Source organism: Lepisosteus oculatus, chromosome 24 (assembly GCF_040954835.1).
Source record: "Lepisosteus oculatus isolate fLepOcu1 chromosome 24, fLepOcu1.hap2, whole genome shotgun sequence".
In the NCBI taxonomy this organism is placed as follows: domain Eukaryota; kingdom Metazoa; phylum Chordata; class Actinopteri; order Semionotiformes; family Lepisosteidae; genus Lepisosteus; species Lepisosteus oculatus.
This window is the reverse complement of record NC_090719.1, coordinates 14,126,590-14,154,070: the sequence shown is the minus strand read 5'-3', so window position 1 is coordinate 14,154,070 and position 27,481 is coordinate 14,126,590. Positions and strand designations below refer to the sequence as shown.

The 27,481-nt window shown below is 37.1% G+C and overlaps 1 protein-coding gene across 5 annotated transcripts in view; it reads right to left on the bottom strand.

Moving 5' to 3' along the window:
* dennd1a (DENN/MADD domain containing 1A) overlaps positions 1-27,481 on the bottom strand; it is a 266,177-nt gene that overhangs the window by 115,549 nt on the left and 123,147 nt on the right. For all 5 annotated transcript variants that reach the window (XM_069183539.1, XM_069183541.1, XM_069183540.1 and 2 more), the window contains exons 8-11: positions 25,301-25,354; positions 21,219-21,329; positions 13,837-13,937; positions 5,227-5,272 (exon numbers count right to left, since the gene is read on the bottom strand). In XM_069183539.1, the coding sequence (XP_069039640.1) occupies positions 5,227-5,272; positions 13,837-13,937; positions 21,219-21,329; positions 25,301-25,354 (312 nt within the window). The remainder of the gene's footprint in view (positions 1-5,226; positions 5,273-13,836; positions 13,938-21,218; positions 21,330-25,300; positions 25,355-27,481) is intronic.

The following is a 27,481-nucleotide window of genomic DNA, read 5'->3' as shown; positions in this document are numbered from 1 at the left end:
GCTGAACAAAGGATCTCAGATTAGAAAAAACACATCACGCACTGTATTAAATATCAGGGCCCCGGCAATCCATAAACAAGATGGTATCTCATCTCGAGAAAGGAAGCCAGCAGATAACTTGAGCTTTGGGCTAGCATCTTTCTCCAGGTTACAAGTTTTTTTTTGACAGAACACAGCCATGTCACAAACAGTCAGTTTTCCCTCTCTTCTACATTGCAATTCAAAAAAAGTGAAGTGGTCGATTTGATATGTTCATTACAAAGCATTTTATAAGTAAAAAAATTATGCACAGACATAATCTACAATAGGGAAACAAACTGGTGATATTTAGATAGAATAATTTTAAAAACATATAATCTCTATTATAATAATAGTAATACCAATAAAAATACAGGACTTATATACTGTATCTGCATGTTAAGGTGAAAACACACTTCTCTGTTACTGCAAATTAGGAAACAATGACTCTACTAAGTGGGTCTTCCTTTTTTTTCTCCTTTCGAACTGAAACTGTAAACATTTAAAGGCGTTATTAAAGAATTACATTTCTGTGTGCCCAACCAAACACCTATGATAAAATTTGTTTAGCAATGTTTATGGCTCTGTAGTTCCCAGTATTGTATACTGAATAATTAATATGTTAAGTTTTGTGGGTTAAAAATGTTATAACTGGAGGATATGGAAAGACATCTTGAAAATATTATCTTCTTGTCAGAGGTTAATAAACTAGAGATGGCCATTCAGCCCATCTTAATAAATGCTGCTGTTAATTAAACAGAACAAAAGAACAATTATCAAACACACTTCATCCAAATCAACAACAACTTCTTCTGTGACACAAGTGGCAGCACAGTACAAAGGTCATATAGGGTGTAATTCTCTTTGTATGTGGACAAACATAACATTTTTTTTTTACTTTTAGAAAAAACCTCCACATTCAATGTGATTCTGATTAAGAAATTAAATTCAATCCCCGATTTAACAGATCAAGAACCTTTAGGACATGGCTGTTTAAAATAACTTTTGTGGTCACCTTTGAAGTGGGTTTATAGATCTCTGGATTTGAATCTCCTCCGTAATGACAAACTAGGTGATGATAGGAAAATTGAGAAGATAGACATCAGAAACAGCTCCTGACTTTCCAATGGGATTCTTTTATAATAAATCATGGTCTTGGCCTTTGCCCCCAAAGAGGAGACTATCTTAATGCAAAAGGATTTCAGACAGGACAAATTTTAAGTGCAAAGCACTAAGATAAGTTCAATGGATGTACTTAATAAAAAGCAAGAGTTGCTCAAAAACAAAAATACATTCTTTTTAAGGCAAAAAATGCACTTGTGCATTCTAACATTTAATACATCTTACACAATCCAATTTGGTTTATTAGGTGTCTGTTTTTTAATCTCTCCATTACATTGTGTAATGTTAAATTTTAGGGATTAGCAATGAACAGCACATCACGTTTCTTCAGCATTTTCATTTTTACAGCATTTTATTTCTTACCTTTCATAAAACATTAGACGCTTCGAGGAGAATTTTACCGAGCATATTTTACTTTCTAATATGCTGATTATTTTTGGAGTAAATACCAACTTTTCTAAAAGCTAAATTGCATGCTTACCAGCCTACAGTATAATGTATCCTGAAGTGCACATGTCCACTCAAGGAGCCCTCTTTGAGCTCGTGACCAATATGTTTTGAGTCAATAAACTTTGAGTACCAGCCACTGTCAATCTCGGATGCATTAGGAGTCATTTTGGCTTCTAAAGCCCTTTTATGTTCTTAACACAGCAAATGGAAATCTCACATGGTAGAAAACTTGAAGGACTGAAAATATAATTGGTGGTATAAAATAAAAACAGACACTCAGAGGACTCTAAGGAGTCTCAGAACTCCTTTTTGAGCGTGTCTTTAATCTAAAAAAAAAAAGGGGAAAACAACAAACATGAGGTGCGACTGGGAGGGTCCAATGGAAAAGAACTTGCTGCCCTCAGCTTCCAATTGAAGGCACTGTGTGGAAAGTGAGTCTAGATTGTTAATTCCCAAGTCAAAAGAGCCAGAGCTCACGTACCAAAATGACATGTGTATCACTAAACTGCCACATAGCCCGGTGGAAGGTTTTATGCATTGAAGAGACAAAGGAAAAGGTTTTCACAACTGGGCAAAGCAGAAACATCGCAGAAGGTACCTTCAGGGCTTTCAGGCCTAATGGTGGGGCAATATTCTCACCGCACTGTGTGTTTAGGTCTATGATTTGGCTGGGACAGCTTTCGAAGCACGGGCTAATTAAGATTTTCGTGTGAAGCAATTTTGATGGCGTGAAGCGTGTTGGTATCTTACATCTGAATTTTAGAAATGTCACCTCAAGGAGTCTTTTTCTTAGCACAGTCCTCTGAGCATACAGTATACAATTTGGCAGACTATGAAGAGGAGGAATCAAGTGCAGAGCACGGTCACAGATACAGTAAAACAAGCGGCAAGTATAAAAAGAAATTATTAAGTGTGGATTTTGCTTGCATGTGCCTAACTACAGTATATTGGGTATACAGTATTAACATACAGTAGGCTATACTTACATACAGCATCTTGGCTAGTTTTTAATAAAGAGATCAAGTAAAAGAAGATGTCCCAGTGAATAAATGAATTAACAGTGAAATGTGTGGAAACGTGTTGCATCCAAGTTGCAGTGGATCTTTACAATGAAGCACATGCTAGTCAATCTCTCAATCAATCAATACCAATACAGGTTTCAGCTGTCAGCCAGAAGGCATGCTGCTGAAGTGCACAACTGTCACCTTAGTGAAAAATGCTGATACAAACAGGAGCAAAATAGCCATTTTTATATTTATCACTATTACATTAGACCTTATTTACATCTGGAGGAGCAAGTAATAGGTTTATGCCATCCATGCTGAAAAGAGAAGAAAGGAAATGCAATGTTGTGTTTTCGTTCTTCTCTTTTCAATATGGAATAAACCTATTACTTGTTCCTTTGCAGCCTACGCCTGCTGACACAGCTCCCCACCTGAATTATTTACATGTGTTTTGTTCATGACTACTACTTCTAAAAGAGTGTTCACCAAAATAATTTTCAGATATAGATATAGTAGTGTGGACATAAACATACATGTACCGTATTATTATTATTATTATTATTATTATTATTATTATTATTATTTGTACTATGAAATCCTCACCTTGATTTCAAATATATGTATATAGATAAGCAACAAGACAACACAAAGACTTTTCTGAATGAAGAAGAAGAATGGCAAATAATTGACCATTTTTGGTATTTCACTGACATTCTGCAATTAACTCCATTGTGACCAAATAGGCATGTAATTTAGAGATCACTCAAGACTAAAATCTAAGCACTCCTCAGTCATCAAGAACCCGATTTCTTTTAATTAAGTAGATCATTTGCGTGATTCATCATTAACTTACAGGTTTTGCCAATCTAAAAACAGGTGACCTAAAAGACTTATACTGTATGTGTAATACTGGTGAATGGAAAACAATTTTACATTTCATGTTTGCTGGATGCTACTTATGTTCAAAACTATATTCAGGTCTCTCCCACCAGCACCAGGTCTCTCCCTCTGAAAAATCTTGGGGACACAAAGTTGAAATAGAGATTCGAAGCCTTTTCATAACAAAACAGAAAAATGCAATCATGTCTCACAGGACACAAAAAAAACTTTCAAGTAAGAGCAGATGTCTGAATGCAGTAATTTCACACTACACAAAAAAATAAGGCACGGTTAACTGATTTTCAAAATTCCTTTGTAATTTAAAAAGTCTTTCAAGCTTGTACTTGTAGTGAGGTTTTAAACCTAGGGATGAAACAAATACAAAACTCTACTACACTACTCTGAAATGCGTACTGATAAAATCTTTCCTCGAGTGCTCTGCTAGTGCCACCAAATACTGACACAAGAAGGATTCATAGAGGACAGAAAACAATCTCCGTTAACCTATGTTTCTCCTATGTTATGGAGAAATGACAACTCATCCTTCCGTTATTCATAACTCTGTTAAAGATGGAGGTGGCGAACTTGAACTTTACCCTTTACCCAGAAGGCACAGGGAATAAGCAGGCACTACACGCTAGTCGGGAGAGCACACAACACAGGGCCAATGTAGGGATGCCACTTAACACAGCCGGCAAGATTTTGGAACGTGGAAGGAAAATGAGTACCAAAAGAAAGCCGATGCAGACATCTGCGAGAACATTCAAACTCCACACAGTAAGTGTCCATGTCTGGAACTGAACCTGGGGTCTAAGAGCTGTGAGCCAGCTGTGCTTTTTTGCTTCCAATTAAATGGCAAGCACATAATCTTCTGTGCTTAACTATTCATCTGTCTGCAGTATTTGCGCTCAACCTGATATACATCCTGTACAAAAGCTGACTGACTCTAAAATCCCACTAAGCAATTTTACAATCCGGAGATGGTGCATGTATAAGAACATAAAATCCAGCAGAAAGCTGAAGTCATCATTTCACTGCGCCTACTTTCTTTCATAAATTGCTTGTAGTATGTTTTTTATTTCCTAAATGACTCTTTAGTTTTCCATTAAGAAAAAAACAGAAATGTTTTTTCAGAATTCAGGGTACTGCTAAGGCTTTCTCATTTCTTCTTCCTAATGAACACACCGCTAAAGAAAGTTAATATCGACATAGTCCGGAGAATTTGAACACGATTTATGGTATAGTAGGATCCTTGGAATTTTACCAGACTGTAACAAACACACAATAGTAGAGATCAGTTCCAAAAAGTGACTAAATGTTTGATTAGCTGAGAGAAATTACTTCCCGAACATGGATAATTAATAAGAGGAATAGAAAGAATAATAGATTTTTTTTTCATATTCATACTGTATTTGAAAATACTTCGGCCTCAATAACTATCAACACCTATTAAAAACCTTTTTCGTATCACTCCCTGTTTAATAAACAAAACAGTGAACATAGGCTGCCAAGGGAAAGGAGAAAAATAATCGTAAGTAAAAGCTTAAAAAAAGATTTAGAAGTAAAATGTCTTTCTATTTATTTTTAGGAGACATTTGACAATTTTTACTTGAAGTCAAGGAGCATTCAATCTCTGGGAAAACGTATGTGTAATTCAAGCAACATTTTCAGATACTGCAACAGTAGCAATTTATGCTTGTGTTTTCCAAGAATATACAATAATGTAATGTTAATAAGAGTCAAACAAACTTACCTCCATTAAACTAGAATGCACTCCGATGAGGTAGGGCATAGGGGCACTGTAAAAAACAAACATTCAAATTACCTCACAGTCTTGTGGAATAAAAATGCTGATGTTTAATCATGCTGATATTAAACATTGTTGAAAAATCAATGGTCTGTAAGGCATTCACAATTAACCTAAAAGACTTCCTGACATTTTTCAACAATGGTCAAAACATGTGGAATAATGCAAGCTCTGAAGGTTATGTTAAACTTCATTATATTTGAAACATAAATTAGGATGCCAATAACTTTGTCCAAACCTATAAAAAATCACTTTTTTATATAAAACAATTAACAAAAAGTGAACCTAACAATCAATGAACAACCACAAAATACTCTTCCTTTGTGCAAATACCCACATATAATATTACTTTTGAGCTGAGAATCTGTTTGCATTTTACAATGCAAAACAATATGGAGCTACACAATCAAAATATTTTGTCCAGAACACACTTAAAATGCTTTTTTTTTCAGCAGTTAATGATCTTCATTGGCAGAATGTCAGTTGCAGAAAGATTCATATTCCCTTACATTGCCAATAAGGTGTCAGAGTTTTTCAAATTACAAGGTACATAGCTACAAAATGCAAGAGAACTGTGACAAACATATTTCACAATGAGACTGAAAAATGTTAATGCAAAAAAACTGTACTCCCTTGTCTCCCCTATATTGTTACAAATCAGAATTCAAACAAAAAGGACAACATTTTGAACATTTAACAACTGTAGTTTTAGATGACCATATCTAGTTTTGGGGGCGTGTTAAAGAAATTACTAGACATTTTGTAGTTAGAGCTGTCTCTAGGGTCTTTCCACAGCAAATAGGGTGCTTTACAAGTACCCATACTACATTTGCTTATTAATATCCTTCAATGGGAACACGTGCTAAGACAGAAGTACAGTATAATGCGTATGTCCAAATCATAAGTTCAAAAATGTTTAACCAGATGGCAAATTTGGACTGAGTGCTAAACTTACAAACAGGATATCTATGCAGACTGAGAGATATATTTTTAAAAGTGCTTTCTCCTGTTTCTAAGTGTAGACGTATATAGATAGACAAAATACAAAACCACGTTCTGGCAGAATAACAGAAATAATGACAGCCAACAGTATAAAGAGGACAACATAAAATGACAGTAAGTATTCAACATGGTAAAAAAAAAAAAAACAAACAAACCAAATCCGTTTTCCACAAAGCCTGTCTGTATCTTTTTTACACTCAAATGCGTTTGTATCCCTTCACTGCAATAATGAGACTCAAGTCACATGTCTGTGCGCGAGTGTCTTTTTGTTTAGTGGCACTGCAGTCAGTCAAATCGAACTTCAGCTGCCATCTGCAATGTCAGGCATATCTCGAGATAGAAAACTGGAAGCTAAGTGTAAGATGTATTTTAGAGTTCCATATTATGCAAAACATTTCTGACAGATAAGTTACAAAATACAATCATTATTCACTAATATAAGAAAAAACTGTGGGAAATTTCTACGGATACATCAAAACCCTAACAAAATATTGGTTTGTAACCGGTGTTCTATTTTGAGTTGTTCAATAAAATCAATCGATCGATAGAAAATTGCATAGAAAAGAATGTTTCCACTGATTAATATACCTTACGGGCTTTTACAGGACCAAAATATGACACTGTATTTCTGAATTCTAGAACAATGGCAGACAATTTTATGATGCACAGCATTTCAGGAAAAAAAAAATTCAGGTATCTACAATCGACATTTTATCTGAATGACCGCAAATGTGCTGCAATAAGTGTTCAGGAACAGATTTGGGCTTCAAAACTGTGGATGGTCTAACCTATAAAGCAAAGGAATAACTAAATGTGCAAAATCAGTCGCAAAGTCTATTATGCAAAGGTTTAAGGATTTAATTCTAAACGGAAAGGGTGACAAAGGTGTTGTTGTGCTCTGAATCACCATGCAAGTCCTTTATTCCACTGCTGGAGGACAGAGTTCTACCATCAGTCCATCCACAGATCAGATCAAACCTCTTAATTTCATCCACCCATTATCCTACATTATCTTGGTCTTCCCTCCTTCCTTATGCACCACTTCTGAATTGTCTTTGGCCAGCGCTGAAGCTTTCAAAACTGATGAACAGCGTATTCCATTGTAAAAATTAACAATGGAGAATGATTCTGACTTTTCTACACAGGTGGGGACGCAACCACATTGAAACATTTTCAGTGCGTGCTACAGTATATTTTAAATTTTCGTCCTCTTTCCAGCGACTCCAAAATGCTGCTATCTTTAGAGAAAAAACAGATGACAAGGCTGTTGCTATGCACCTGATAACCCTTGGGTAAATACGATACATGTGAACACCTCTGCCCAAGCCTTCTGACCTCGTACAGCCGACTGCAAAGGTATATGGCACAGATACAGAAAAATGGCTGTTTTAATGAGTCTAAAATAATGATTTAGAGGTAATGTGTTCTGTGGTGATATGAGTAAGAAGGACTACATTATGTTCATATTTATACCATTTTGAAATATGAAATACTCTAGGCTATTTATCTGACATGTAAATCTCCTTTTTGCAAAGGAATGAAAGTAGTTGTAATTAGAAAATGAACGGAACATGTATATCCATACTTACTGGATAGATTTTGTAACACTAACCTTGTACTATTATTATCACTACTATTAAAAACACTTGAATGCATATTTAGAGAGGTAAAAGCACTGTTGTATTCAAGCCTATCCAAGATTTTCTCTATCTCATGAAGATGACCAAGATCTCCCTTTAGAAAAGCTCCTTTTTATCAATTGCAGTGATGGGATTTTTTCGGTTTTGACATGTTTATATATTGGTTCTGTGGTAGATCAAAGACACTGATAAAATATACCAAACACCAGACATTTGTTGATTTTCCAATACTTTGATTTTCATGTACAGTGTTTTTATTTGCTTAGGAAATCAACCCTGCAGAAGCAACGGGCTGTTCTATACAATTTCCACAGTTCTCTGTAAAAATCGTGAAAATAGGATATACGTCAGTTTGTGAAAGAAACACTTACTGTATAAAAGAGGCTGCTGTTGGTTTCAAAACTCATTTGTTGCGGTTTACACACCTCTTACTACATATATTATATATCCCAGGCACAAATTATTCATTTTTTTTCTGTGAACAACCTTCCCTTCGTGGCTATTGTTTTTTTTTTTAAGATCACATTATGAAAATAAGGCCGTTCAGGGTTTAAGAATGCAGGGCCAAAGTACCCTTTTCATACCGAAGGCACTGAAAATAGTTTTCTGAAATGAGATGTAGCGGGGAACATGTCTCTGTCAGAACTGCCTTCCTTAGGAATGTTCATATATCAGACAGAGTGGCCCAGCCTCCTTCAGGTCACACTGAAATGAGCATGTTTCTAATTAAGTAGCTTCAGAACACGACAGCTTCAATGTCAGAAGAGCCAAGTCTTGGCCACTGCAGGAAGTCGAAAGAGTGCAAAAACGTCTCATCTACTGAGGGCCTAGAAACTATAATGAAAGGAAGCAGGGAGACTGCTGGATTCTGTAAATCCCAGTAATTTGTTAATGTGTTGAAATAAAAAAAGGAAGAAAAAAAACTGTCATCGAGCACATACGCAGAATTTGGATCCACAGAACTTAATTAACAGCACTGCAACCTCTTTTCAATCTTCTGAAACCAACAGAAGAAAGGTTTAATTAAAATACCACAATACATGTCTTTTTTCCACAGGAATTGTAACACACAGCAAAATATTCTTTCAAAAGGAGGGGAAAAAACAAGGACATGGGGTTGATTTGTAAGTTTTATAATAAACCACAAAGTGATAGCTATTAATGCTCTGCTCTATGTTTAGCCAAAAGGTCAGAAATTCTGAAGATTACACTGTCAAACACAAAACTCTTAACTCTAATTAAAAAATATTTCTCTTATTCCCCCTCTTCATTATCACCATCATTTCAGAAGATGATCTTACCAAGGATGAGTTAAACTTTACAACAAATACATATGTATGCTTTTAGGTACAATGCACTAGGATATGACAAACAGATATATCAGTTTTCTTGACTACCTTTTCGCAAATGAGTAATATCTTAAAGGATTAAGGAAAATAGCCACCTGTCCATCTCTATCCAGTACTGCTCACCTGAATAATAGCACTATCATAGTTTGACTTTATGACTGTAGTAAACTTGGATCAAAGCAAAATACTGGCTATAGAGGACACATTATTGAACAAGAAAGTTCTGCACTGAATAAAGCATGAAGGTTTGCCAGTCTGTAGCTACGGACTGCAGATGTGTCTCTTAAGGTTTTCCTTTTTTTCCATTGATTTGTTCTCAATCCAAAAGGCTGCCAGTGAAAAAAACAAATCAAAATGGACACCAGTTTGTACTGAAACTAAAATCTCACCTCATTTTAAGCCAGAAGTGCCAACAGTGTTACTCTGTTTTTAGGAGGTCATAAAAACATGAGGAAAGTAAAATCCATGCAAAAGTTTGGTTAGATACCTAAACGGCACAATGCATTTTTTCCAAAACACATAATTAAATTAGAAAACATGCTATGCCTTCCAGCTCTATCACAAACCGTACACAGACAAGCCTTAATGCTGCACAGTATTGTTGCACAGCCGATATCATCGTATGAATGATTTAGGTTTGGGGCAAAACAAGAAATAATTAGCAGCTTACCCCTTCCTCCCTCCCTCATATACTCTTAATTAACACCAGACCACTCAGAAAGCCTGGAGATAAAATCTGCTATTTGGACAAAATGACCAAAAACATATTGTTTCATTTATATAAACACGTGCAAATCGCTGCCAGTCATTTCATAAATATACTGATGACACATAAATTGATGGAAAAGTCATCCATTCAGAAAATTACAATGTGTGATTATCAGTCTAATTAAAGTACATGATGACCCCATTAATTGGCTGCTGTATTTTCAGTTTTTCCTATTTTACTAATTAGTTTATCTTTGGTAATTACAGGTTTCATAATAAGACTTTTTAACCTATTAGCCAGCCCACACAGTGAGCTCTATTTGTTGTACAGGCTTCTGTAAAGAGAACGGCAAAAACATTTCTGAATTAAATCTCCGAAAAGGATTTTGCCAAGGTGCACACTTTGTCTGCACCTGCTCTCTCAACAGCAGGTTCCGAACAGAAACCCTTCTTAACACAACTTTTGTGCCACAGCCAGAGAAAATATAATCTTCATTCCCGACGCGAAAAACCTCTTGCGGTCCACTCATGAGTCTTGAAGGCTCCAGCCTGCGTTGCACCTGAAGTGAATCTGGCAGCAATGGCCTTCATGTGTTAATTACACATGCAAAGCCTATTATACAAAGAAAAGGCACCTGCTGGCAGCGAAAATGAATAGAATCTGCCCTTCCTCTGCAGTGAGTAAATTGAAGGCTCATTTGGATTGGAGATAATAGTTTTCAGATTGCATTTTCATGTATCCCCGAGATGGGGATGTACTTAACATTTAAATCATCCACAGGGGAACAAACCTCCTTCAAATTTAAATGTTTCAGGCTCCTGGCACTTCACTTAAAACTCTGGTTATCCCTGCTGGCTCCCTTACATTTGTCGTCAGAGCTTGTTAGTAAAAGATATGGAAGGGTATAGGGAATACAGAACAATAATCAAATTATGAGCTCTGAATTCATTTCCAAAGCAGAACTCACAACTCCCACCCCCACCAGCCGAACTGGAAATAATATTTTCCCATTTTTTCCCCGAAATGCTATTTTTTTGACACGCTAATCTTCATAATGCACAGTATATATTCCAAGTCATACATCCCTGTGCTCATAAAAATACATCTGAAATTCATTCTGCAACAAAAAAGGATCAATCTGTTCTAAAGTAATGAAAATGACTAAATAAAAGCGTTAAATGAGGAAAGCGTTTGAAGGTAAGATTTCTTTGTTACCACATTTTGTAGGCAATCTTAGAGACCATAACACCGATTGATTGTATTGTACTGATTGTATACTGAAACCTAGTTCATTAAATGAAAACTCTTGTGTAAAAATGACCTTAATTGTGTAACAGAATCATTTACACCACCTTACCCTAACCTAACAAACAAAAAATGCATTTAAAATATAACACATTCTAAAATTGTATAGGTTATTTTCTCTATCTGGGCTCAACTTGGAGCTGAGGGTATTTGATGTGGCCCCTAACAAAAACTCATAATTACAGGCAATGGCATACACATTTCTTAAATGCCTGAACGTATAACTAAAATCTGATGAAAACCTCCTTTTTATTGAAAACATGTACAGTACTTTCATGATACGCTACGTATAAGTGATACATAATCTTATTTCCAGGTTGCAGATTGAGCAAAGAAACGACTGATCAATATAACTACAAATTTGCATTAAACGGATGCTGTGTAATTAAAAGGGACTGCAAAACTGAAAGTTCTAGTAAACACAGCTAGTCACAGGTGTTCAATAAGTAGAAGCACATTGGCAAATAAGGATAGTAATACAGGATCTGTAAACTGTGGCACTGAAAGAAAGATATTGGTCTCAGTTGCATATTATTATCTCCCAGGCATTTCTTACAATGAAATGCCAGTATCCTAAAATACTGGGTCTGTCTCCGTTTGAAGTTGATTGAAAAAAGCATGCACAATGGAGTTCAGGAGGAAGATGAGATCATAATCTGGCACATGCTCGCCTAAAGTATGTACATAAATCTCGCACCCAGGTCGTCCCTTCGCGTATCTCTCTCCCATCTCCCCCACCTGCCTACCTAGACCCTTGCACAGACCCTTGGCTCAATCCTTGCAATAGTGAAGGGGGCAGGGGGTTTGTCCGGCCTGTCCTCATGGCTAGACAGTCACTCTCTCAGCTAGGTGACTCACGTCAAGTACTCTCTAAATATTTCGCATGCATTAGGATCTAATGGAACAATTGATATTCGGATTGGAGTAAAATGTGCTCATACAGCTGTTTTGTAGACAGATAAAACTTGATAAAGACGTTTAAATGAAGTCAAATGAAAGACACTACATTATAATAGCCCAGGAAAGTCAGTGTCAGATTTGAAATACAAAGGCAGATTTTAGCCGCCTTAAATACACAATTTACTGCAAAGTAAAACACAGGAAGTGCAGTGCATTGTCAACAAAAGAGATATATTATACAGCATATAAATTACAAACACTGCTAAGATCATATTTCAATTCTCTTATCATCAACTGTTTTTTTAGTTACAACTTGAAAACTCTGTTTTCTTGCATTTAGAGTGGCATGTCCATGTTTAAAATAAAAATACCAGAAGCTCACATACATTATGCAAACCTAATAGTTTGATGTTGTTTTTTATGGTTAAAGCCGCTTAGTTCATCATTGCAGAACTGTTTCAGCACAAAGCAAAGAAATGCCACAGCACACACACAACTCAGTGGAATAAAGGTTAATCTTTTATCAGAGAGATTTTGAAATGTGATGGACAGTGTCGTAGATAATCGTGATAGAGGGATTAGTGAAAATGGCACTGAACCTAATGGGAGTTAAGAAAATAAACACCTAAATCTGAGCAGCAACTCTCTAATAGAAGTTCTATGCTGAAACATTTCAGATGCATAACCCATCTTCACTTCATCCAATTCAGGGTCAAGGGGGAGCTGGAGTCTATCCCAGCAAGCAACAGACACAAGGCAGGATACGCCCTGGATGAGACACCAGTCCATCACAGACACACACGCTCACTCCAGGGCCAATTTTCCCAGAAGCTCATGAGCCTACCAGCTTGTCTTTGGACTGTGGGGGGAAACAGGAGCCCACACAAACACCGGGGGGCCAAACAAACCCCACACAGACAGCACCCCAGGTCCAGAGATGAACCCAGCACCCCAGCACTGTGAGGCAGCAATGCTGGCCATTGTGCCACCACATTGGCGATAGCAAAGGATTCAAGAGATTTCATGTAGATTCAGAAGCCATTTATGTGAAATAATTTTAACAACTTTTAGCAGTGGTATCTGCCTAACTTGCCCTATAAGTGATGGATTTTGTTGTAAATAAAAATAATAATAATAATAATAAAAAACAACTTTATTTTCTATAGTGCCTTTAAAGGTGGCTTCTCAAAGTGCTTTAATCTATTGATCTATACTGGAAAGCACTTCAGTTAAGATCTAATGTGAATGCAAGACAGTATATGAAGCTGAATCGTCTGAAGTAGACATTCCTGGGATGGCTAGGGACCAGCAATATCTTCAGGTCAAGTACTGTTTTAATGCAGAGGTTTGGGTTCTGCAAGGTGGTACTGTACTTTCCAGCTCCAAGGGGTGCAACATGCGAGACTGCTTCCCTAAAATGTTGCGTGAATGGATTCAAATGTAAGCTGCTCTGGATAAAACAAGCATCGGCCAAATGACAGCTCCACCCATCGTTAATTTACATGCACCACCAACGTTTTTTTTATACCGACTAGTAATGACATATAGTACGACCATCGGCATCCATGAAAGGAGAGAATCTGAGAAGAAAAAACAACAACTTTTTTTGGGGTTATCTATCATCTGTCAAACTATAAGAAGATGTACTCACCCGCAGTAGTCTATCAAGTGTTGAGGCAGAACGGGAATGTAAACATGTTGCCAGTACATAGGGTATAACATTGCTGCTGACCCATGGACGCAGGCAGTTAACTGTAACAGATGATAAACACGATACACCAGTGTGAGAATGCACCTGGAAGACTATTCCTATCAATATACTGTACTATGGTAAGAACACATACATTAACACTCATCTAGAATTATATTTGAGATGTTGACAGCCCATTCAAAATACAGAGTTTTTGTTACAGCACTCACAAGGTAAAACTGTGACACCAACATGTACCGAAGAGGTAAACTCATGCCTGTTGTTTTTCATAGAAGCCCATTTTCATCACTGTACATCTCAAAGCACAGACTGGAGTGCTTTCCTGTACAGAGGCAGATCTGGTCTCACACAACCAGTGGTCACACTCTATATTTTGCTGCGAGCTCTCATAATTACAACTTTTATCATTGTGCTATGTCTATATTGGTGTTGTTTTTTCAATCCTGCAACCATTTTAAATTTGGTGCACATACAGTACTCATGACCTATACTGCTGCTGCACTGTGTGATTTACTGTACTAGACTGTAATAGTGTATCTTGCAGTTTATTACACCACTCTAAGCTTATACCGCCATAATTACCGATTTATAACACAGACGGGTTGATATTTGATGCTATTGTAGCATGAACTTGAAGAAACCATTGTTGTGGGCATTTCCAAATGAATGAATAGCTGCATGCACTGTATACAGACATTCATGGGGGAGCAGGAGCCTGTCCCAGCAAGCGGCTGGGTGCTGGATAGGATGCCAGTCTATCGCTTTGATCAAAAGTACCATGTCAGAATAAACACAGTGAATATGAAAATCCTGCAGTCACCTTTCAAGGAATTGACTATTAACCTAATTAGAAATTGGCACCTACGGTAGGTAAGAACCTAAAGGCTACATGTCACTCACAGGGAAGCCACACCAGGGCCAATTTTTCCCAGAACCCAATCAACCCACCATTATGTCTTTGGACTGTGGAAGGAAACCCATGTGAACACAGGTAGAACATGCAAACTCCACACAGAGGGACAAGGAGATGTTGTTAAGAACTATATCATGATTAAACGATGTTCAGAAAGCATACAAAGTATCTGTAAAATATTCAGGACAATGGATTGTTTCCCCAATTGTGAATTTTCAAACTTAATAGCTTATCATGGGACTTATTTTAGATTGTCGAAAATGTTTTTAATAGTTCAATGTGTTTAACAGTGGTTGACTGAGACAAAGAACAATGAAGGTAATTTTTACAGCTGCTTCTCAAAGGTTAGTTGACCTAACATTTGCTGATCAAATTTTGAGCTTTTTTTTTCAGAAACTACTCCACCAACCTCCCTCCAATTACTGTAACTCTGATCTCCTGTCTCTATATGAATCCAAGCTGCATCACTAAAGCTGTAGTAGCCTCAGTCTTGGAAAATGAATCTGACCCAACAAATATCAAAAGGCTGATAAAGGAGATAGAGATCAGCCAAAACATGGCACAACAGAACAAGGGCAAGGATGGGATTGTGGTGTAGTTGTGAAGACCGCTGCCAGCTCTTGGGTCCTGGGTTTGAGTCTAGCCTGTGTGGAGTTTGCACGTTCTCCTCAAGAATGTATTTGGCTTTGCTGGGCGCTCTGCTGATTAGGTTACATGGTTTCCCTGCATTGTGATGGACTATGGTCCAGCCTCACTGTTGTTTCCAGAAAAGGCTATGGGTTGCTGTCAACACTACCGGAAATGTGGTTGTGAAATAAATATGGGAAAGAACACGTCACAGTTTCACATTTAGGCTTATGAGTTAAAAGGGAAGCAAGAACGAGTGGCATTAATGGTAAAATGAAATGTAACGTTTCATAACTTGGTCAATAATAGAAGTTTAAAGCAGATTTCAACATGCCCATTGGTAACAAATATTAAGTGCAGCATCTTAAGTAACAAACTTTTCTCTACAGAATACAATGTTACTCAAATGAATAAGTTTCCTTCTAAAACACACTAATGAAGTAGGGCTACCAGAACAGTGCACATGTCTAAGCTAAATCTTATTTATATGGAAAATAATACAGAAATCTTTCTCTTCTCAAGACGCTGATTTTTTCATTAAGAGAAAGTAACAAGGTTAGAATGTGGTTGATATTTGACTATCAGTTCTTTTGTAACCTAACAGGGTAGTATCTATTAAGTACTGGGCTCAAGGCAGAAGTGAAGAGTTATGTTAACACCTTCTGCTGGGAATGGAAATAGCACTCTTCTTGGAGACCTTGTCCGATTATCACTCTCTGCTCTGAAACCAAGCTGTTTATAATGAGACAACCTGACGAGTAACTGTCACAGCCACAGGAGGCCTGCAGGTTGAAAATGAGATCAGCTACAGTGTTGAAGCATCATACAGCTCCTGTCAAAGAATCTCTATAAAATACAGCTGTTGACTAGGTCACACAAGGTTGTGTACTGCAAAACTTGCTCTGGGGAACTTTAGAGTGATATACCGTGATGCATGCACAACCCAGTGTAACACACAGCTAATGTTTTTTTTTAATTCTAACACATTTTACAAGAGGAGGATTTATTTTTAATTGCACTGTTCACAAAGATAGCAACTTAGGACAACTGTCACCCATACAAAAAATCAGGGAGTCCTCTCAGACTCAGATGCAATCTTCAATCTGAAGAAAACTTTTTTCAAAAGGATTTTTCAAGACGAACATCATTTTCGAACTTTCCATACTTTGCCCTAGAATTCCTATGACAATCTCTGTTGAGCAACTACGCAGTGGAAAGATGAATATATTATGCCCAGTGTATTAAGAAACAAATACAGCACACACAAAGGAATAAATAACCGAATTCAGCAGTTGCATATCCAGACTTAGCAACATAAACGCTGTTCTCAAGTTGAAACTATTTTTATTGCCAAGCACAATAAGTGTTCCCCCTTAAAAAGAAATATTGCAAAGGCAGCATATGCCTGGAAAGACATTTCTAACTCATGTGAACTGATACGGGGGCACATTTTCACAGGGATGTGAGATTTTGGACTAAGTAATGTACTGTAGTCATGTTATGGGAGGTGATAGCCCTCTTTCAAGAAACAATTGGGTGACACTTCCAGGTCAACTGACAACTAAACATCAGAGGAGCTACAGCAGACAGGCTGAATGGCCTCTCATTTAGAAACATCCTTATTTTCTGAAAGAAGCTTTCAAACTAATGCATAATTCTCATTATACAGGTATTTATATTTCACCATGTTCAATTTGCACACAACGTGCATAATAATGAAGGCTGAGGCACACACAATCTTTCAACAACTCTAGTTAGAGCGCAGGAGAAAAAGAGGACAGATCCTGAGAAATGCAGGAATGATGCTGTAAGCTGTAGGCACACAAGATTTAAGATGACTCTAATTGAGTCATCACACGTGCATTCACCACCATGAAAAGGAAGCCAACAATGTAACACATTAAGCCAACCAGACAAGTCTTTGTCAATGTGCGCTTCCAACTGATCCATTAACTTTTCCTTCCAAAATACCATTTTTAGAATGAGGTGACGAGTTTCTATCTACATTTTTGCCATTTTTTAAAGCATTTATCCTGGTCTCCGTAGAAGCTAAAAACCATCATGAGACAAACAACTCTGGCCAGACACATTGCTGGAATGTGCAGAATCTGACAGAGCGCATTTTCTGGCCACAAACCAACGTGCCTTATGCACAGCTTCTGATTTCCAATACTTTTCCTTGACTTTTATGGCTTTCATTTTAGAGTTCTGTTGATATCCATTTATGACATTTTACAACTGAGAATATGCAAGTATGGAATTTGGTTTAATTAGTTGGTGTGTGTGTGTATATTAACCAAATAGCCCTGTCAAAATGGGAAAGTCTTAATGTTCAACCTCAAAATACAATCTACAGTATCTGTGATACTGCAAATCCATAAATGGCATTAATGTCACTGGTATCAAGTTTCACAGTTGCAACTCCATTTGAGAGCTGGAACATTAGAGGGAATGGCTTAAAACACAACTTCACACGACATCTCACAGTCTTGCATGACCACATTTACTCTTTCTCTCTTTTCAGGCCAAAACACTCACCTTAAGATTGGAGAGAAATATTAATTCACTGCGGCAACACCACTCACGACTGTCAGGTAGCAAATTTCAGCATAAATTGCATTTGCCCCCAATACCTTTATATCACATACTGCACCATACAAAACATTACCGGAAAAAGAGCACAGGTTGTCAGATAAACTTAGGTGTCTAAAGCAAAGGATATAAACATTATTCTAGTAAATAAGTAAAAAATACATTTGCAAGTCTGTGCAGCAAACATAAGAATACAATGAGCAGGAAAGCACGAAATGGAAAGGAGTTTCCACTGCTTTCATGAAAGTAGAAAAAAAATCCAGTACCCTACATAGACATCAGAAAACAGAAAATGTCCTTAATGAGCATGTTTCACAGGTGTTTATTAATTTGTCCCAGACTAAAGAGAGTCACGGAGTGGATGAAGCAAAACACACCCAGGCTGTCTACACATGCTTCCTGTGCTCATCTGGTATTGCTCACTGTTTACCGGATATTTCTGATGTAATTTAATGTAACGTTTAAGTAATAGTTGCAGTTGCTTTGTATCATTAATTTGCTCTGCCAGGTACTACATCTACACAATCTGCTGGCAATATACAGTAGCTAACAGACTACCTGCGCCGATTCTTACCTACCTAAATATATTGAATAAAACTGGGACTAGGCTCACTAATGTATTCAAAAGAAACCTTTAAAAGGGCAGCCAACAGCCTAACAGCTACTTGAAAAAAAAAACTTTAAAATGTTCAGCACAGATTTGGACAAAATGGAGTGTGTGGCAAATGAAGAATCATTAGTCTTTAATCTGTTACAGAACAGCACATGAGAGCTAAATTAAACAGATCTAGGCAGGAAATATGCAGACTGTTTTGGTACAACAAAAATATAATGATTATCTGTATGGGGAAAAAGCTTTTTAATTAAATTAAATTGTTTTAATATTATGAGACTTAACATTTCACTGTGCAACAGCTGTGCTGAATAATATGAGAATCGTAAATTCTGCTAAACAACTGGGATAATACACTGCAGCACAGTCACAAGCCACCAACAAGTGGAGTTATACTACTGGCTGAGGAAAATGAGAGACTCTTTGCCTTTTCAGATAAAAATAGTAATTCTCCCTTTTCTTGAGGATGGTGGTTCGTGAGCAACATATTATGATTGAATTCCCAGATTTTTAAAAAATGTTACACTGATGACAGAGTCCATTTACTGAGCTTTAACACTCTAATAATCAAGCAGGTCATGAATGACGACAATACTGACAAAACTGGAAAGAGTAAGACTTTCTGTAAAGAGTAAAACATTCTGTGCTCCATCAAACATGTACAACTTAATGTGGATAAAGTTATTTTTCCTATATTTGTGCAAACTGAAGTCCATAAAACAATAATCCTGTGCTACTTATAGAACATTAGCGTAATGTCTGTCAAACATCAGTACATTTCCTTTTTATAAAACGAGATAACAGAAACAGCATGAAGCTGGCAAATCTTAAAACTATTGCTTGAAACACTGAAAAGTCTTACCAACAAAGATGGGTAAATTAGACCACATCTTTAGAAACCCATAAAGCCGACATCAGAGTTTCTAGAACACTTCAGAAGTAAAATTGACAGTTTTTAAAATATCCTAAAGCACATCATTCCACTTACATTTATACCACAAAAAAAGAAAACCCAATCAATACACATTACCAGGTTAAAAGAAGCTAGGAAAAAATCTTTTTGTTTAGCTCGGCACATCCCAATAATATTGACATTAAAATCTTTTATGTGATAGAGCAGACTTGAAGAAACCCATTCATAATATTGATGCAGAGTCTTTTTTGAAAGACCGGTAGCACTTTGTGCCCTGAGCTTTAATCTCCTGGGTGCTTGATGGAACTTAAGTAACGTCTCACAGCTCTGTGTGCCAAAAAGGTAACAACAGTTTGCAAGAGCTATAAAAGGTTTTTTTTGTGTGTGAACTTGAGGAGGTCAACATAAAATGAGAGCAAAAACTACGTGTTCACATACAGGTAGCCCTCCATCAAAGTGTAATTAGATTAAAAGAATTGTGAGAACAAAAATGCAAAGCAAATATTAACAATACATTATATTGATCCAGCACACCTCAAAATACAGAAAAAGCATTAATGTAACACACGTACTCTCTTACAAAGCTAATACACATTTTCCCAATATTGCTTTAGCAACCCTGAAGTATCACAAAACAATGTGACAATAAACAGACCACATACATTATAAATAATTTCTCAGTCATTCAATAGAACTGGTGTCTAACTGAAAACTCCACAATTAGGATGAAAACTAACAATACAGAGGACTGGATAGACCATAGCTGTGTTTTAGACTACGCATGTGCCATCTATTTGAGTATCATGGTTTACATAAACTGATAGGTTTCATAATATTACAAGTCTAATCCGGTCTCTTCTCTTTAGGCAGACAGTTTTGGAATACAGCGTGGCACCCTTCTAAATTATCTAGGAGAATACTGGAAATAATCAAGCATCATTTTTTGAAAAGCAGCTAAAGAAACAAAATATCAATTGAAAGAGTAACACGGCCCTGTGTTTGTTCCTTCAGTATCTAAAAGGTATTGGAGAGGTAGACTAGTTTGATGCTCACTACAAGTTTCAGAAATGTCCTTTCCTTCTGTACAATTTCATATCAAGATGGAAAAAGAGACTCTCATAAGGCATCCGTTCCAAAGACTGTACTCATCCAAGCCACCACCAGCTTGTAGTGTAATAGATGAACACTAGCTCTTTAAGACAAACAGTATTATTTTAAGTATATTGACTACAAACTCTTTTAGAACAAGCACAGCATGCCTGATTTTGGTGAAAAGACTTTCATCCTGGCTGGTGATTATATATACACAAAATGGTTCGTTTAAAATTGGCACCCTGCTGATTTTTTTCCTTTCCATTTCTATAGAAGTTTCAGCTGTGAGATACATTGCTGCATTAAAGCTTAGAATGCATGGACTTTTTACACCAAGGCAAGATTTCCATACATAAAGGATGCACATAACATTAGTACAAATTTAACACAGATGAACCTTCAATTAGGAGATTTTTCTTTAGCACAAGTATAGTATATGTGCTCTAGAGCAAAAGGTCAACAGTTCATATCCTCTATTACCACTATGACTATTGCAACATTGGGCACCATTTTTTAAGAATATCTCATACAAAGAGCGATGGTAAAGTTCAGAGAATGAAAGCTCTACTTACAGTGCTTAGTTTGCTACAGCAGATGATGATTCGGCGTTCATAAAGCATACTAGCATACAGGTGAAGCATGTTATTGACATCTACTGCTACAAAATATTCAGTTAAGTTTCTCTGTAAAAAGAAGAAAAAAATGAAATTAGTTGGGAATGGTACTGGAGAACAAGAGTTCAGGTAAAATGTGCCCATTTAGACAAAGGAGACAAATGTAAAAACTTTCAGCAGTCCCTCCTTTGTTGACCTTTCTATTGTAGGTAAGACAACCCCCACTCTATCTGAGGGTGCCCACAGAAAAAACTCTTAGTGTTTTCCAAAATATTTTCAAATTTATTCTCAAAACTGCATGTGAAGAGTTATTTAAGGAGATGCTAATAAGCATGCCACAATTCTTACACAACGTAAGTTCAGAATAGGTTACAGGAAATAGGAGAATACGAAATAATTGAAGTCTGAATTAACCTTGGCTCATGGCTTCCCTCCTCAGTACAGAATAGAGCTGGCCATCTCTCCATGAGGAGCACCGACTCTGGCCACTGTGCAGAGTAATTGCCCCATTAAGCTGAACTCATGCAACTGTCACCCCGATGAATACTGGGCCGTTTTAACCATTGGCGAAGGTAGCCCGAGGGTAGGGCTGACCAATCCTAGAGCTGGAGGGACAGTATGTCTCTTCACAGCAACAGTAACTATAGAGCTTGAACACCTAAACTGTTCCAATGAATCCAATGATGAGCTGATGTTGGTTGTTAAGTACTGTACTGTTTTCACTAGTACAATAGAATCATTATCACATACAGTGCAAGGGAGTTCCAAATAATACATATGAACAACTTATATTTTGCTTCTTGGTTTATTCACATAATGTATTCCTATACTAATTCAAGTTCCCAAGAAGGTTGTTGCAGGTGTAGTGATATCTGAAAGAGAATCATCCTAGATGCCTTAATGGAGCAAATTTCGTCAGAAGAAAAGAGACAGGACCAATTAACCAATTAACATCAGTCAAAGTCTAATGAATACAAAATCAAAATGTCATTTTAAAAATGTAACTTAGCACAAGAAACCACATCTTTCCAGTTCCAGCAACGTGACAGGTATCATTGTGGTAGTTCCGTGAAAGCACAATTCTTTTTCAGATTGTCATCCTGGATTCTGCAGTCAGCAAACTGGTGGAGGATTCCAGAGGGTCAAGCTTCGTTATCAGCGGACAGCCTAGGTCCAGGCCAAAAAGCACCAAATATTCTTATTTTGGCCTTTTAAACAGTAAAACAGATTCCTAAATACTTCTTTCAATTGCCCTCCCATCTTTTGGGAAGAAAGTCCAGGAAAGCCAGAATTAGAGCACGAGATGAACATGTGGAGTCTTGCACACAGGAAACCTACCACAAGGTCATCTAGGGGAACTCTGCAAATAACTCAGGGGTTCGGCCTCAAAAAGAGAGAAACTGAAAATCTGGCACAGAGAACGCAGAGAGTGAAAGCTTGGCATTGCCAGGCTCAACAATACTGGGTGTCTTGCAGAGCAAAGAAGTCACTCTTGAGGCAAGGGCAATGAGCACAGACAGCATGCCTCCCATCTGCAGGCAAATTGATTCCACAGTTCGTGTGCTTTCAAGAGGCTGGAAATGAATTTAAAAGTAGTTAAGGGCAATGCAGGTAGCCGCTGTAATCACAGGGGAAAGCTCTTGGCACTTCCTGAGACAGCTTCACTACCAGTGACTCCCCAAAGAGAAGAAACGGTCATGTTTTCGTTTGTAGCCCAGGTCTGGAAGCTGCATATTGCAAGGCCTCCTAGGTCTCAGTATAGAAGAAACCTGAGGGAGGAATCATTAAGCAGACCCACACATTTCCAAAGCACCCACCCTTTCGCTCCAAGAGACCGGGAGGAAATGGCCCAGAGTTTCATCTGGAGTACTGCAAGTGCTTCAAAAGCGGGGGCAGGCTTAAATTCCTCTCCCAACAGAAACTACAGACGCAATACAGCTGAAACCGAGAAACCGTATGACGGCTGGAACACAGGCCAAATGGTGTCTGCAGGAAAATCCCTGGAGCAAAACAACAAGGACGACTTGAAAGGGTCTCCGAGTTAAACTTAATGTTCTGAAAAAGGTTACTCAACTCAGCAGCCTAAGCCTCTAAAGCCATGGAAAATACAACTACAGCTGCAGCAGAGAGAGAGAGAGAAACTCACAGACTTCCAAATACACAATCCAAATGCTGGAAGAAAATGAGCTTAAAACCTCAAAAACGATAACAATTATCGGCAATAGTATTTACAGTTACATGAACCATGCAGTTCATAAGAACTGGGAAAGCGGGGTATTGGGTATCACGGACCAAAAAGGAGAAGCGATCCTGTGAACAGCAGACGAAGTCCTGTGACACAGTTATTACCCGGCTGCAAAGGCAGCAGTGTCAGTGGGGAAGGGGAACACAGTTGGACTGTGCTGTCATTCCCAGTGCCAATTTTCTGTAAGGAGGGGAGAAGCCACTGATAACAGACTGGTGGTTCCGCTAGGGGCACCCAGGACAGCTTTAAATAGGATAACATGAGATACTGTATAAGAGAAAACATATGAACAAGGGCAACTCCAACTCAGTTAGTGCTCATTTAGAAAAAAAAGGAATTCCAGGTCAATCACTTATAGATACAGTATGTTGAAACTCTCTTTCGTATCATTGAGTCGAAATGCATGAATGCACTAAATCACAGAGGAAGAAAACATTATTGGCACTGCATTAATATACTATAACATACAAACATAAATATTTTATATATTAAACATTTGTCAACAAACATTTTATTTCAAACACTATTTGGAATACTGAGGTTTTCAGATATTTCAAATGAGATGACATTCTCCTGTGGAGCAAATACAGTTCTCAAGTGAACAGGGCTTCTATCTGCACCATGCGACAATAACATGAGTGTTTTATTAATGTAGAATCAGAAGATACAAATTTGTAAGACAAATCTGAAGATTAATGCATTTTAGGAACACGTTCAGAACGTGAGAGGAAAGGTTATCATTTTATTATTTACATGGCAGAGAATGGAATGGATTTTGCCTAATTAAATAAACAAGAGCAGACTGTAGAGGGTTCAATTTAAGCAGAAAAAATATTTTATGTTGTCCTTAGCTCGTGCATCGAAAGTGAAAAAATACATTTTGACACACTCTCAAGCACTTTAAAAATAGCATCGAAATGAAAGAATTTTCAAAACCTAAGAAACTACGCCAGCAATTACCTCATTATCCACAGGCATATATCATTCAATAATTAAGCAAAAAAGTTCTTCATGTCCAAAGACACTGAGCATACAGTATATACAAGCCCCAAATGTTGGGAAAAAGCACTGATCTTCTATGACATTTATAAACAAAAAAACATCTGAGAATATATGAACATTTTCAATGCCTCTCAATATGAAAATAGAGAGAAATCAGCATTATAGTTCCATTTTCAAATGTGAACTGCAACAAAACCTCAATTCTTAAATTGTAGAAATATGTCTGACACTCAGAAAGAAACCATGTTTGTAAGCATGCATTTTTAAAGTTATTTGCTATCACAATACACATAAGTGAAAGTGCAAAGAATAATTCTCCCTGGACACATCTGAGTTTCTATCACATGTGGGATCCACATCAAATGTAGTCTTAAGGGCAAAAAGAAATGTGTTTCTCTATATATGACAGCTGCTGATTTTCCTGCGGTCACAGGGGACGGTAAATCAGAAGATTCTATTGATTTATCTGACTTTTTAGATTTATACATGTTAGAGCAAGAGAAGGAAAGCAAAATTATGAAAGCTGACTGCTTTCTTTTAAGAAAACACAAGCTGGCGTAGATAGATATAGGAGAGTTAACAGGAGAGAACAAGACTGTTAACTGTGATAGAAGTGTAAGGCTTTTCCTGACAAAGTTAATGTTTTTATAACCGCTGTATAACAACTTCCTAGGTAACCACAATAGCATTATGATTGATGGAACAAGTCTCAAGTATTTCGTCTGGATATAATCCTGTACAACACTACATAAGATGTCAATGTTGTGTTTCAATGACTTAGAAATATACTTACATTTTCTGGGATACTGGGGAGTTCTCTAATATCAGGCACAGTAAAGTAGGAATGCTGCGAAGGAAAAAAATAAGATCATGAATCCTCTCAAAAACAGAACATTTAAGCAAACAAATACAAGCACACCTACATGATGCTTTGCTATTCATTACTGGGAAAATCTCCATTCACTCCCGGTGCAACTCCCTTAAAAGCTACACAATTGTGCATTAAAAAAAAACTGCTACTGAGACACACAGTTCATCTGATTCATCCATGGTTAGACAAATGGCAGTTATCGGGTTATTTCAGTTGCTGAATGACACATTTCCTCAATTTAAATCATTTAAGACTGCCTTGTCTATTCAGAATATATTTAGAGAATTTGTCACATGAGTGCACGCCTGGCTGGTTACCTGATTTTTCTGTGCTGAAGGCTGATTGAATCCATCAGCAGAGAGGAATGCAGTTTTGTATAGCACAATGTACAAACAACCTGTCCATAACCCATTTCACCAAGTAATGCAGCCAGTATATAAGAAGCAAGGAAAAGAATAAAATGCATTGATAATTGGTAGATTCAAGGTATTCTATAATAACGTAGCTTGTTTGCTTTGTTAGGATGATGGTCAAATGTACAGTAGCACTTGGGTGAGGGTCTTATTAGTCAACACTAGCTAAAGAAACATATTGTTGGTAATTATTGTGATATTATTGTGAAATTATTGATCTTCACAAATAATTAGAAATTGTAAAAACATTTCAAAAGGTAAAAAAAAAACAGAAAAGTTCAGAATGAAGGCAACAGACATCAAAGAAGTGAAATCAACAAAAAATGCACATTTACAATAGCAAGCTCTGTGTAGACTGTAGTTGGTGTTAATTAAACAAGACTTTCAGTTTGTATCTTGACTTTCTACTGGTATGGAAATGAACTGCTCCTACGTAATCTCTTACAAAACAGCAATTTTTAAAGATGCATGCTGATTTTGTATCTTCAAAAGACTCACCTTTAGCTGGGCCACCACTGTAAGATTTTGCTCATAAATCACTTTTGTGATCTCTTTTAAAAAGTAAAGACAACTACAAAAACGACGCACAACTGCGGAAATAATAAGCTTCGAGAAAATCTTTGAGAAGATATCGCACAATTACTTTCCTATCTGAGTACTTGTTCCACTTCTACTCTGGATCCTTTAGATGTCCTTTAATAATTTAAGAATTAATTATTTAATATATCTTTTCAGGGAAATAACGAGTTCCTGATTTGTCAAGAGAGAGGAAAGCATGTCGCATTTGATACTGTGATTTTTGTAAGGAGACAAAGGAAAATAAAACATAGGAGACCCTTTATTATTCTAATATAATGAACTTACATCTCACTGTCATGAAAGGCAATGATAGACTCCTGAGTTGTACTACACAACAGAGAGTGAAGGGTGTGGAAATAGAGAGAAACAGCCAACTCGTCTGTCGAGTCAGAACAGATGATATATTTGCATCTTTGACAAGTTTGAATATTTTTTGAAAGGCGGATATAAATTAAAAAGAAGTTTCTGTCTTGTGATCAACATTTAATGTTCTTTCTTCATAATATATTATCTTACCATACAGTGGTATATATAGTGGTATATAGTGGGTATTGCACTCATTTATTTAACTTGCGGTAATGTTGTAGTCATCCAAGTAGCAATTAATTAAATCTATTTTACATTTTACAGTGCAGTTGAAGATGATTGTATTTTAAACATGAAATATAAGATGTTTGGTATTTTGTGAATAATATAAACAAATTATTATTCTGCTGCAATTGCTTACTGTACTGACTTCAGCATCTCTGTATTCACTTTCAGTCCCAGTCACCATAGCTGTTGTTGAAATGCCCTCCAGTATTCAGGACATGTGTTGAAAGTGATGGTCAGTAAAACGTCTCAGTAGTCTCACAGAACTGACATCACAACTTGTCTACCAGTGTGCCAACCTGAAGAACAGTCCATGTGACTGTCACTAGCACCTTTTCTCACCTTTCTTTCCCCACTCACGTCAACATGCAGTACATGGGCGCAACAACAGGTACAGCAACGATTGAAATCGCAAAGTGAGAGACTGACTGACAGCCCTCACAACAAACGAAGGAAGTCAGCACTGCTTCACTCAAGACATCTGCCAGAACAACAAGGCCTTCTTTCTGTTGCCAGCCTT